This window comes from Nothoprocta perdicaria, unplaced genomic scaffold (genome assembly GCF_003342845.1).
Source record: "Nothoprocta perdicaria isolate Ctin4 unplaced genomic scaffold, notPer1 scaffold_113, whole genome shotgun sequence".
NCBI lineage: Eukaryota > Metazoa > Chordata > Aves > Tinamiformes > Tinamidae > Nothoprocta > Nothoprocta perdicaria.
Window position 1 is genome coordinate 996701 of NW_020454239.1, and position 12399 is coordinate 1009099.

At 38.7% G+C, this 12399-nt stretch overlaps 1 protein-coding gene across 1 annotated transcript in view; it reads right to left on the reverse strand.

The window, feature by feature from the left end:
* Positions 1 to 9203, reverse strand: part of OTUD7A (OTU deubiquitinase 7A) — a 43699-nt gene extending 34496 nt beyond the window's left edge. The window contains exon 1 of the mRNA XM_026052531.1: positions 9016 to 9203. Within this exon, the coding sequence (XP_025908316.1) occupies positions 9016 to 9100 (85 nt within the window). The 5' untranslated portion in view covers positions 9101 to 9203. The remainder of the gene's footprint in view (positions 1 to 9015) is intronic.
* Between the last annotated feature and the right edge of the window lie 3196 nt (positions 9204 to 12399).

Genomic DNA, 12399 nt, shown 5'->3' on the forward strand with positions numbered 1-12399 from the left:
GAAAAGGAGGAAGGAAGACAAGGGAGAGCTTATAGAGAATTAAAGAAATTATGATGCAGGCTGTGTTGACAGTTCACRGTCTGCAAGTGTAAATACCTAAGGTATAAGAAACCACAGACATAAAAACATGCATCAAGAATGAATGTGAAACTCTGATAAAACACAAAGAAAAGAGTCACCAAAATGCTTCACAGATGAGAGAAAACCACCTGGCAAAGATCTCAGAAGGAAATACCGAAAAAAAACATAAATGAGCCTCACAGAAGCCCACTTTATATTTAATGTTTTTCACTCTTAATGAAACTCATGTTTAATATAACACTATTTAAAAATATTACAGAGACACTAACATCAATTTCAACAACAATTTGGCACTATTTTAAGAAATGTTGCACTATCATTGTCCTTGTTTTCGCTYATGAATTGAAATATTTAACAATTCCAGTGTTCTCATCCTACTTCAAAGCTTTCACAAAAAGCTCACTGATAAAAAATAAAAATAATAAAAAACCCAACAACTTCCTGCCCATARAACAGGAGAGGCATTGGCATAAGACAAAATTTACTATGTTTCCAATATCATCCCGATTATTTCAACTTGTTCCAAGGCTTGTGTAGAGAAACTGCCCCTGGGTCTCCGCTACGTGTTGCTGCTGTACGTTGAAGTGCGGGAAGAGCAGCAGAAGGCGAATAGGACACGTGTGCCTTGTGGGGACAGAAACATTATCCCTCTCGTGGTGCATTACACTGCCTTGGTGTTGTGCCTGGCTCTCTGCTGTGAATCTACAACAACCCACTTAAAGCAGCACACCCTGAACAATTAGCCATGTTTGAATAATTAAACAGCATGAATCTCTACCTGTATTTCTTCCTTCCAAGTAATCAGGAAGGAGTATCTGGAGCTGCTGACAGGAGGAATTTCCAAAACTCAGAGTTACATATTAGGTTGGAATAAGGGTTGTCCTTGGAAACTTCCTAACCCTAATCTAGTGCAAGTACTGTCACCTGCACTCACAAACAGCAACACAGYCCCACCAGCATGAGCCATTCTAGCACACCAAGAACAGGGCAATAAGCTAACTTTCTGCTAAGGCAGAAAAGCAGCATCAGGCATGGAGGGCCTTGGGTATCAGAACACAATCTAGCAAATGCACCAGTAAATTCAATTTGAACAATTTCAACAACAAAAGCTTTTTAATCTCTTTAGTTACTGCTAGCATTGATTAATTCCAGAAACTATTTTACTAGATAAAAGCTATTTAGTCAACCTATGAGTTAAGAGTGAAAAGGTGACGATGCGGAAAAAGCATCCAGGCAAATGATAAGGGACTCTTCAAATCTGTTGATACCATATTAGTTTTCATCAACATAAAGTTTTTCTTATTTTTTTCCAYGGGGCCAGCACGCCGATTACATTAAAAAGAAATTCCTCTAAATTTACAAACTCTTTCAAGATTAAGGCTCCCATCAGCTTCTTTCACATGCAAAGAATTCTATTCTTGGAAACCAAGTGCTGATAAAGCTATCCATAAGTTAAAATTAAATGCAGTCGCTTCCTATCTGACATGATGTAGATTAACATGAATATTAACAGRCATCAGCCAAAAAGAGGAAATCTAGACCAGCTTTAGGAATCTGGACTATCTTTACTCCTTGGAATACACTTGTATGCAAAAGCATGTTAAAATTAGAGAACASGTTTTAAAATAAATTTTTCCTTTGGTTCATTTTCTCAGGGCAAAACAACGCAGCAAGAAAATTTTTACATTTTCTTCATTTGCTCAATTTTCACTAGAAATCAAAGTCACTGAAAGCTGAACTGACAGTTAAAAGTGACAATTTTGATCTCTGTCTAATGAGGCATTAATAACTGCGGTTAATTTTCTTTGCTAAGCTTCACACAAGAAAACTATAAAGGGAAGCAAAAGAGGAGGAGAGGAGACTATCGYGTTTTGCACAAAGTCAGCTGCAAGATAACACATACCTTAACAAAAAACATGTAGCAGCATATGCAGCACTCCAGAACTCCTGAAGAAACCATGAAGAACAACTTCAGGTTCTCCAGCAGAAGCTTAGAGATCTAAGAACAAACCTCTGAGCTAAGGAACTCTTAGAAAGTTGCAGATATGAAGACATTTTTTCACTAAAGGAAAATCTTACTTTTTTTTTTTTAATGGAAATGGTGATAATCTATAACTAGCGTATCAAGTAATAGTAAGTACAATTAATAGAACATGTATTAGCTAACATCAAAAAGTTCAACTGGAATCTGAAAAGTCAGTTAGAAGATATGTAACACACAAAAAAGGCAAAATCTTAAAATGACAAGACAGTGATATGTTACAACATGGAATACCCGTGGAATACATGCAATACTGAAGTCCACATGCAGAGCATACTTTCACTCACAAACAAGACAAAAACCTCAAAGTTATGAACTAATTTTTGAACAGAAATTTGAAATGAAACAAAGATAAAAGAGTCAGGAACCGATGCACAGTTAATCATCCATCAAAGAAACGAGCTGGAAAATAACATTTATAAAAAATAAGTTCAGGAAATGTGTACATATCAGCTGACATTTCTCAAGATTCATGAATATTTACTTATAATTATTTTAAAATAGAGTAAACATCTTAATAAATACAGAAGATCACTACTAGATGAAAGCCATTAAAAGGATGTAATGATGTTACTTTTTTTCTTTTCTTAAACCCATCCATCTGTTCATGATAAATTACCACAGGGACTACACTGCACTATATGTTGCACTAGATGCATTAAGAAAAAATGCTGACCATTAAAATCTATGTGGAACATAAACGTTTTCAAAGAATGCAACCCACAAGTGCTTTCCCTTAGGAGCAGAATCACTTATGCTGCTGCATAACATGAGAAACATACCTTTGAATGCAATTAAAGGCTCAATATATACTTCCAGAGAGAGAGAGAGAGAGAGAGAGGAAAAAAATGCTAAACAATCAATTACTGAAAAAATGTAGGGAAAGGAAAAAGCGCATCAAAAGCAGACAGACCTGAAACGAGGGTATTGAAGACTCAGTCAGAACTGCACCAGAAGAGACTCTCCCAAGAAGCGAAGCAAACGTCTTTGTGCTAGTTTGACTTTAAGGATACAAGTAGACTTTATAGGATATACATTTCTGGTTTTCTAACATGAGGCTGACCCCAATGAAAACACAGAAGTGTTTAATATTCTCATTTAACGAAAAAGTTCTATTACAATAACACAGAACAAACTGTGCTCTACTTTAAAAGCATTTGATTGTCTACCATCTCYCAAGCTTCCTATGGCTCGTTAAGCTCCTAATGAAAGACAGAATACTAATACATAGACATGTACAAAAATAGTACTGAGAAGAGTGACATATGCTGGAAGAATATTCAGAGCAAAAGATGAGGCCATCAAGCACAAGATTCATTGAGAAATTTGAATGTACTTTTATGAAAGTAGTTGAAAACTTCAAAAAGATAAAGAGGTTGGTTCACACTGTGCTCTTGGATACTACTAGTCCAGCGAGGCCTTTTCCTCATGGGATTACAGGCATGGTCATATAAGCACGATTCACAGCAATGAGAACACTCTTGCACTGATAGGTTGGTGGAATAAATCGGTATTTTTGAAATTTAAAAAAAAAAAAAAAAAAGAAAAAAAAAACAACAAAGCAGTTGAACTCCTCCAGTTTCATTGCCCACTAGAAGGAAGTACAAACTACTCAAGATCTCAGGTCTGCCCATCTGTAGCAGATGTTGGAAATGTTTCTGTTGGTAGAGCAGGTCTGCTCCCAGCATTCTGATTCCTGAACCATCACAATGAGCAATGTCAGATCCAGTCTCCATGTCCCAGGAGTCAAATGCCACTCAGGAGAGCCAAGCAACTGTCACATTCACTCTGCCCACTCTACAATTTGCTGACATATATGGTGCTCATACATTCTCCCCAACACAGGGTTTTATTTATTATCTGGCACAGTCAGCAAATAGCTTATAGTGTCCTTGTATTTCCATAGGGATACATTTGTTATTCTTTGGCCAGTTTGCCTCTTCATTTTTAACATAAAATCATCAGGACTGGAAATGTCATAAATTTGAGGACACAATCTGCAGATGTTCATAGTCTTGAGGTTAATTCCTGTTGGGTGTTTACTTCCAAGTCTTGGCAAGATTATAGCTCAGGTAAGTAGCTATTGATCAACTGTCCTCCTTAAGAGTCCTAAACAACACGGAGGAACATTGGGCAAAGACTTGTAATCCAAACCAGGCTGACAGAAGTGTGCTTCTGCTTTTAATAATTTAGTCATAATTCTAGTTAAGCATTTTAGCAAGACTCTTAGGAAGCTGTTCTTTCAACTGAAAATAATAACGCAAGTCATCTGGGTGGTCCAGGAGAGTAGTTCGGCAAAGAATGAAAGGAGTGTTGAATAGAGAAAGAAAGAAAACCCTTCAGGATGAAAATATAGAAGGGTAGCAAACAGAAGAAGCAATCAAAATAAAAACAGACATGAAGTGTTTTATGCACAAAGCACTGCCAGAAACTAACAGAACAGACAGAATTGCAGTTTCTGATGGAAGACAGAGTCTRACATGGGGACGGATCATCTGGAGAGTTCAACCTAGAAATAGCTCACTCAGCTATTGCTCAGGCATGCAGGCACACAGAGGACACAGAGATTTATACAGCTACAGAGAAGGGTGCATGGGAGTCTCTCCAATCAACAGAGATAAGGTGCGCTTTAGGGTTAGTTATACATAAAGCCCACTACTCATTTCTCTTCTCATGATCTCACCACCCTCAAGGCTCTCATCCTAGAAGTGGAGATGCAGTTACTGGGATGTTCAAAAGCAAGAAAGTCAGGTGGGAAGGGAGAGAAGATTTTTTAGACTTTAAAGCTATAAAGTCACTCTAAGCTGTTAGAAAGCTTGATTACTAAATATGCTCAGCACACCAGGGTAGAACAAATTTTGATTCCTCAAATGACCATAGATCTTTAAGAGATGAATGAGTAATAAGTTAAATGATTTTGTGCTGTCAAAACCTCTGCTGGAAAACAGTGCAGAGTCTGCCCTTTGCAGCAYTGCAGTTATGTAATTCTGCATGAATATAAAACTAACATTCTTTGTTATGCTTAATTATTAATTTAAAACAAATGGCTCAAGTTAGAACCTAGTCTTATAATTTCATGCTTATTTAATTTATAAGAGTCAATCAGGGTGGTAATTGTAAAAGCAAACTGCATTTGACTGCAGGGTTGCTGAAAACAATTTCAAAATAAAATTTCACTAGCTCTTTTCACTTGCACCATGATTAGCATAATTGCTAATTATAATAGCTGATTTAATTAGTGTTTTTAATTATCATAGTATTGAAGTTCAATGAAACTTGTTTAAAAAATAGGAAGACAGATAAGGTGCGAACTTGTAGATTTACTTGCAAGGATGACATGGTCTTATCTTCCATCTAGAGACAAGACAGAAAACAACTGGGTTCCTCCGGCAGGTRGAGAACCCTCAAGTTCTTGTCCTTYGGAGGAAATTCTCCCATAGGATTAGAAACTCTGCCTATATCTTGCTATTGCTTAGAAGGTGCATTTAAAGAAAATTTCACAATATACCTTCCATAGTGTGATAAAACACGAACATCCAGATAATGCTATGACAGCACCAATATAAAACTTTCACTCATGAAACTTACTCTTAGAAGCTGAATAAATATATGTGAAAAAGCTGCAAATCTGATGAAATATATAGGAACATTGTACTCTACAAGAAAAGTTGCATTTTCAAACATCCCTTTGGGTACGGGAAGCAGAATAAGGAATATCCGACTATTCCTTCATAGAGTTCATCTGAAAAATTTCCTGTATTTTGCATTTTGAAATTACTGTAGAGATGTAAACCTGACCCTAGGAAAGCCAGCTGGCACAGATTACTTTGTGAAGACATGAAGGAAGTTCCCACAGAAGTACTGGTCTTAAGAGGAGACTTACTGGTCTTCAGGTCAAGAACCTGCGAACTTGGCTTAGCATCCACCTACGAAGACAGGTATCCTTTCTTGGGCTATTCCTTGGCATTAGTTCTGCACCTGGAGAAAAGGCTTATTTCTTCAATATTTACACACAGCTTAATGAAAATCACCGATCAGTCATAACACAACTCCACAATGCGTCACCTTGCAGTGATACAAGCTTTCTTTAGCAGCGGAGATGGACTGTTTACAAATTCACCAAATTATCGGARCAAGTGGTGACATAAGGAAGGCTCTTCAAAATAAGCAACATGCGCTGCAAGTGCTACGTCCCCTCTGCCTCCTCACCACTTGCCTTGTACCCTCTCCAAGTCTGCACAATAAGTTCCCATGGCTCCATTAGAAGAGGCATAAGCAAGAAGCTTATTGGAAGGGGCATAAGCAAGAGCAAAAATGAGACTTGGAGCTCTACACACCTATCTTTTCAAAATCAGATAGAAAAGCAAATGAATGATAGTGTTATTATTTCACGATACTAATAGCTAGCAAGAAACTCCAGACAGGTAAATTAGAGCCAAATCAAGTCTCCCTCCTCCCCAAACAACACTGGCTGAACCATCATAAGAACTGATGCACTCTTCATCTTTCCCTTTCTTCATTTAAAATCCAGACTGGACGCTTCTGGAAGCTGTGTGCCTCAAACACAACAAAAAGACAACTTTGGTCAGGCAAGCAATTTTGCTCAATATAAAGCTCCATAGAGCAAAAACCTGCAGGGTTTTTACTAGCAGGACAAGCAGAAATGGTGTCATGCAGTATAAAGACACCAATAAACTCAGTTTAGAAGACTGCTTTGGGTAGTTTACAAAATCTATATGCATGTTAAATTACAGATTTTTGAACTATTTGTACAACAAACTCTCAATGTGCATTTAATTCCCTTGCTGCCAGGAAGCACATCACAACCTGCACACCAACCTGCCTTGACACAACCACAGGAGAACCTCTCCTCAATTGGCTGCAGCTAGACAGGACTTGAGAATTCCAGCCCCCTTCACCCTTCCAGTAAAGATATTATACACTTCTTTTTAAGAGCGAGTTCTATGCCATAAAGAGCATGATTTGGACACACAGTGAAAACAAGCTAGAAAAATGGAACCCATGTGCAGATCTGGAAGAAAGGAGGCCATGGGGTGCTAGCAAGGCTGACCAAAATTGTCATTGCTTGGAAATGAGAGTCTGTACAAGCAAGGTTGGTTTGGTTCAATGTTCTCTATGACAGTCATTTTGGGTCTGTAAATGACCACCAAATCTCCAACTTCTTAAAAATATTTGTACACATCTGTTTCCAAGCTTCTAATTGATATCATTAGACAGACATCTTTGATCCATGACCAGGCACAGTTCCTTTGCACCTTGTGCACCATGGTGTGGGGAGTTGCTATTCTGAATATTGTCTTTAAGGGGTGACCTTTTGGGTGCTCTTACTCCCTGCAGAATCTAAGGCAGGAGAATAAAGAGCATTGCATTTCAAAAACGAGAAAGGAAAATCAGCAATATTGCCCAGCTATTACCTGGAGATCCTGACCTCAAACTGGATGCAAAGAAAGCATCCTAGTGACTGTTCTACACTAAACCTGTATTTTGTTTGGAGAAACATCTGACTCTAGACCTGTCTTCAGAGTAATGAAATATATTTTAAAGGCAGCCATGTTACAACAGCAGGCCAAGCAGGACTCTGTCAGTTCAATACCACAACACTTACACCCAATGACAGCTACTAAGAGCAGTAATAGTGGTCCAAGTGAAGCAGTCCATTGTGTTTCTTTTTTAAACAAACAAGAAACCACTGGATAAATTGCTATCTTCTGGCATGAAACATAGCCAATTTTAGCAGCTGTTACACCAAATGCAGCCATAAGTACATGTACTGAAATGTTCCCACGAGCACATCTTGTCAGGAACTAGCAACAATTCTTTTTACCTTGAAAAACTCCTACATAGGAGATGATGATTGGCATTAGATATCGAAGTCACTTAGTCTGTTCAGAATTATTGAACTATTGTCTATATCTTTGATAATACCTATGGTATGAACACATTGTTTTATATTTATCTGGAAATGTTATCCTTTACAACAAGCAAAGCAAGATAAGTGACACTTCTCAARCAGCTCTGACACACAGGAACTCTTTTTCAAATTTTAGCAACACTTGACAAACACAATAACTGACAACTTGTTCTGATACCACTGAGACAAGAAAAAAAACCCTTCTCCTATTCTCTTCTCAAAAAGAACAACAGACCAAGTCAGAACGACAACAGACCTGGTCTAGAACAACAGGTTTATCAAATCAGTCAGACAAAACAGAGGATTTTGTTAAATATAGAAAGACAATGATAATATTCACTGCTACTCTAAAGTTTTACATTATGTGACACAGATGTCATAGGAAATAGCAAAAAAATGGGTGCTTTTATGAGTTAATAGTAAATCATCCCTTATTACTTAAAATCCCTGACAGAAAAGAGAACTTACCATAAAATTATAGTATGCACACTGGACATGTTAAGTCAAACTGTTGAAAACAGGGGGAAACATATATACCCCCAAGAATTCTTTAAAACCTACTGTGGTCATTCAGTAGTTTAGTTTGATTAAACTATCATTATTAGATATTAACATTAGATATTAACATTAGATATTAACATTAGATATTAACATTAGATATTAACATTAGATATTAACATTAGATATTAGATATTAACATTATAAGAAATGTTAATTATAATTATCATAACAATCATAATTATCATTAACATTTCTTAAAGCATATTACAAAAAGCATATTACAAAAAAAAAAAACCACCTACTCTGTATGGGCTGAGATCTACTTATTAGAAGAACTGGCTTACTAGCATAAATACTCAGAAATGTCTCTCTCCACAGACTAAACAGTTTTCTTTCTATTACTGGCTCTTGCTTTAAGGCGGCACTGAACATGGTGAATATTTGTGTCTCGAGGGCTTACCTTCCAGTAAGTCCCTTGCCAGACCTGGTTCTGCCCCTGTGGACCGAACAAAGTCTGACAGGACTGCATCCATATCAAGAGTCATGGGCTCATGTAGGGCTGCTGCCGGGCACGCAGCAGCAGCAGGACTCACTGGTTCGCTGCAGGACTCGCTAGACTCGCTGCAGGACTCGCTAGAAGGTATCCATCTGCAAAGGAGAAAAAAACGCAGGATTTTAGAATATACCCCAAAGTGACAGAAACCAAATGTTTCCTTTCTTTCCCAAACAAGACTCGTTAAAATCCTAAAACATCCAAGTTACAATGTTTTAATAAACAGCATTTGCATTGCATCTCTGCCTTTGCCYGGAAGCTGTTGATCACTTAGGCTTTCAGGAGAGTTTTGTTTTTCCTCAAAGCTTAGGTGGAACATGATACGTATAGGACCCACAGTCTGAAGGGTTTGAGCTTTCTGCCCAGAAGTCCCCATTTCTGCAGCTGAAAGGCTCCTGCTCATTCAAAGCACCAAAGTCCTACGTTGTGCGTGTGATTAGGGCTGCTCACACACTCTGGCTTGGCAGGTAAGTGTTTGGTTAGACCATAACTCTTTGCCCTTACTTGCTAAGGCTAGCACAGCACATACAGAATGTTGTATTTGCTTTTTTACTTCCCTTGCCAACACCCTTTGTGTTATTTCAAGCTGCCTCACCTCAGCGATCTTGGGCATATGGAATCCACATCATYTCCATGCACTTCTGAAACAGCGATGCCTTCCTCGCATGAGGACAGCGGACATTCTTTTTTAGCTTCAGTATCAACTTTTGCCTCACAGAAGTGTTTTAAAAAAACCCTGAGGAACTGCATCAATACAAGCCTTTTCCATATAATCATAATGATGACAACCACACCAGAAGGAGCAGCACCAACAGCCACTCCCATCCAAAAGGCTGCACTCGTGCTCATCATCACTCCTAGAAGTGGTAGGAGGCCAGTCTCATGACACTTCAGGAGAGGCCTGGGAGCCAAAGCCTGGCTGTGGCTGCGTGACCCACAGTGACAGCCTATTTCATTGTTACAAACTGGGGTATCACAATCAAAACTGCAGCATGTTACCACACAGACCTTGCGCAGACCTGCAGCTTTCAGTCCTTGGCCAGCGGCATTCTGGAACTCTAGGCCTGAGAGAATGCACATACTGCCTTGGAAAACCCTGCACGTTTTTTGGAAAGAAAAGTTTCCTCTATTGCTGTATTTCTGCTCTTGAATTTCCACTGGTGCAATCACCTAAATCAGAAACACTTGCAACAGGTACTCAATATAAACACTTGTTTAGCTGGGGGAGGCAGAAAAGAAGGGCAAAAGGGCTTGGTAGGACTTCACTCATGTTCTCTGAGAGATGGAATTAGAGCTCAGGTTAATACAGTTAAGGTACACATGGGTATTTAGTAAAAACTTTCAAAACYTTTATCTAATTCTTCCCCCAGAAGAAAAAAAAAGAAAAAAAGAAAAAAGGATTCAGCTGCCTATCCTGGCTTTCTCAAATAGTTATTGCTTAATACCAGATTAACCACAAGAGACAAACACATAATTTTTTCCTCCTAAGTGAAAGACATGAGGATTCCCTTAGAGAATACATCGCTTGTGCAAGGCCCCAAGGCCCAGYGAGGCGCTGTCCTCAGCAGCTGCCAAGGGCTCCTTGCACTCTCCCCTCGCCCAGAAGCAACAGTCACACCAATATGTGACAATGACTCACAGCCAAAGTAGCTGCAGCACATAGCAGCTAATGGCATCACAGTCAGAGCTGAGGAAATTCAAATGTGTTCTTGTTTTTGTACAGATAATGATTTTAACACAAAACAAACAAAGTGTGCAATTAATTCTTCTGTAGAATATTTTAAGTGTAGTTTCAACAATGCYCCTGAAAGATGTTTGTGCATTCACTAAAAACAAGCAAAAGAAACAAGAAGAGAAGTCTTTTTAATTTTCTGTCACTGACAATTTCTCTTCTATTTTGTCGAATAAAACAATTTGGAAATGAAGTGAATCACATATCACAACTATGGCAGCGCCTGTGAGTCACAGTCCTACTTTATATCAAATTAGAAAGTTGCTTTTAGGAGGAGGAAGAGGAACAGGGAGCTGATTATGGTGATGTATAACGTTGTCTTGTATTTACTGACAACCACGATGGCACAGTTTTGTCCTGTGKTTTTTCAACATTTTGAAGATGCAGTCTTAACAGTGCACCTTCTTCTGGCACAAGCACCTTAATATTCATTAGGAAGTAAAGCAAGTCCAGTCTCAAGTGATAAATAACACACTGATGTTACGGGAGTTTCTCTTGCCAAATCCATGGCTAACTGACAACCATCTATCTTACTGTATTTTGTACCTTTTCCTGAATAAAGAAAATCCATCTTTCTAGATAATTTTCTCTAGCAGGTGGTGCTAGACATGCTACTGAGACATTAAAGCATTCAAAACAGCTAGGCTAAAGGTGTTCCACATTTCTCAGTCTGCCCTGCTGTGGAAATACTGCAAAGAAAAAGAAAGGTCTAGATAAAAGATTGGTAAGACTCGTACTTTTGCTTTCATGTCTATTATTCGTTATTGGTCAAAGTTCGCCTTTAAACATGAATTTCATCATTCCTGCTATTCACTTCTGGCAGATTCAGGTGCGACTTTACCACATGCCCAAGCCAAAGGATAACATACAAATTATCTACGGCAGAAGCAGATGCTATAAGTTGGTTATTACTTGCACCACAGCCACAGGGAAATGAGCTGTGGAAAAAGATGGAAACAACTGCATTTCACTGCCCCCCCCAACCCAGCCAAGAAGCTCGGTATTTTCTCACTCCATTTCCTAACTCTTCCTGCATACAAAAGAAAACACACAAACTAAAATACACAAACTCTGCAGAGGCCATTTCTCATCCCATGAAACAGCATGAGTGATCCCCAAATGACTTCCCCCTAGCCAGTCTGTACTCTGGTCACCTCCAGATACAGGTGTTGCACAAAAGCACATTTGTGTGTGCTCCAATGTGCACACATGCAAAAAGCATCTCCTTCTCATGATTATTTTTAGTGATATTGCTCTGAAACTGCAAGTACAAAGATTTATTTGAAGTAAGTCATATCAGTAAAACAGCCTTCCCTGCGTATCCCTACCGATATGAGCAACTTTTGAACTGCTGCAGTTTGAGAATGATTCAGAACAAGCTGGAAGTTAATGTATGTCATGCTGATGTTGTGAGCCCATATTCTAAACTGGTTCCTCCAAAGGAAGTTCCTTCTGGTACTACAGAGTGTTCTCTGTCCCAATAGAGAACCGGCCATCTCTGCGTTCAGAGCTACCAGAAACACAGCCCACGTGTAACTGAGCCAGTGAGAAGGCTGGGT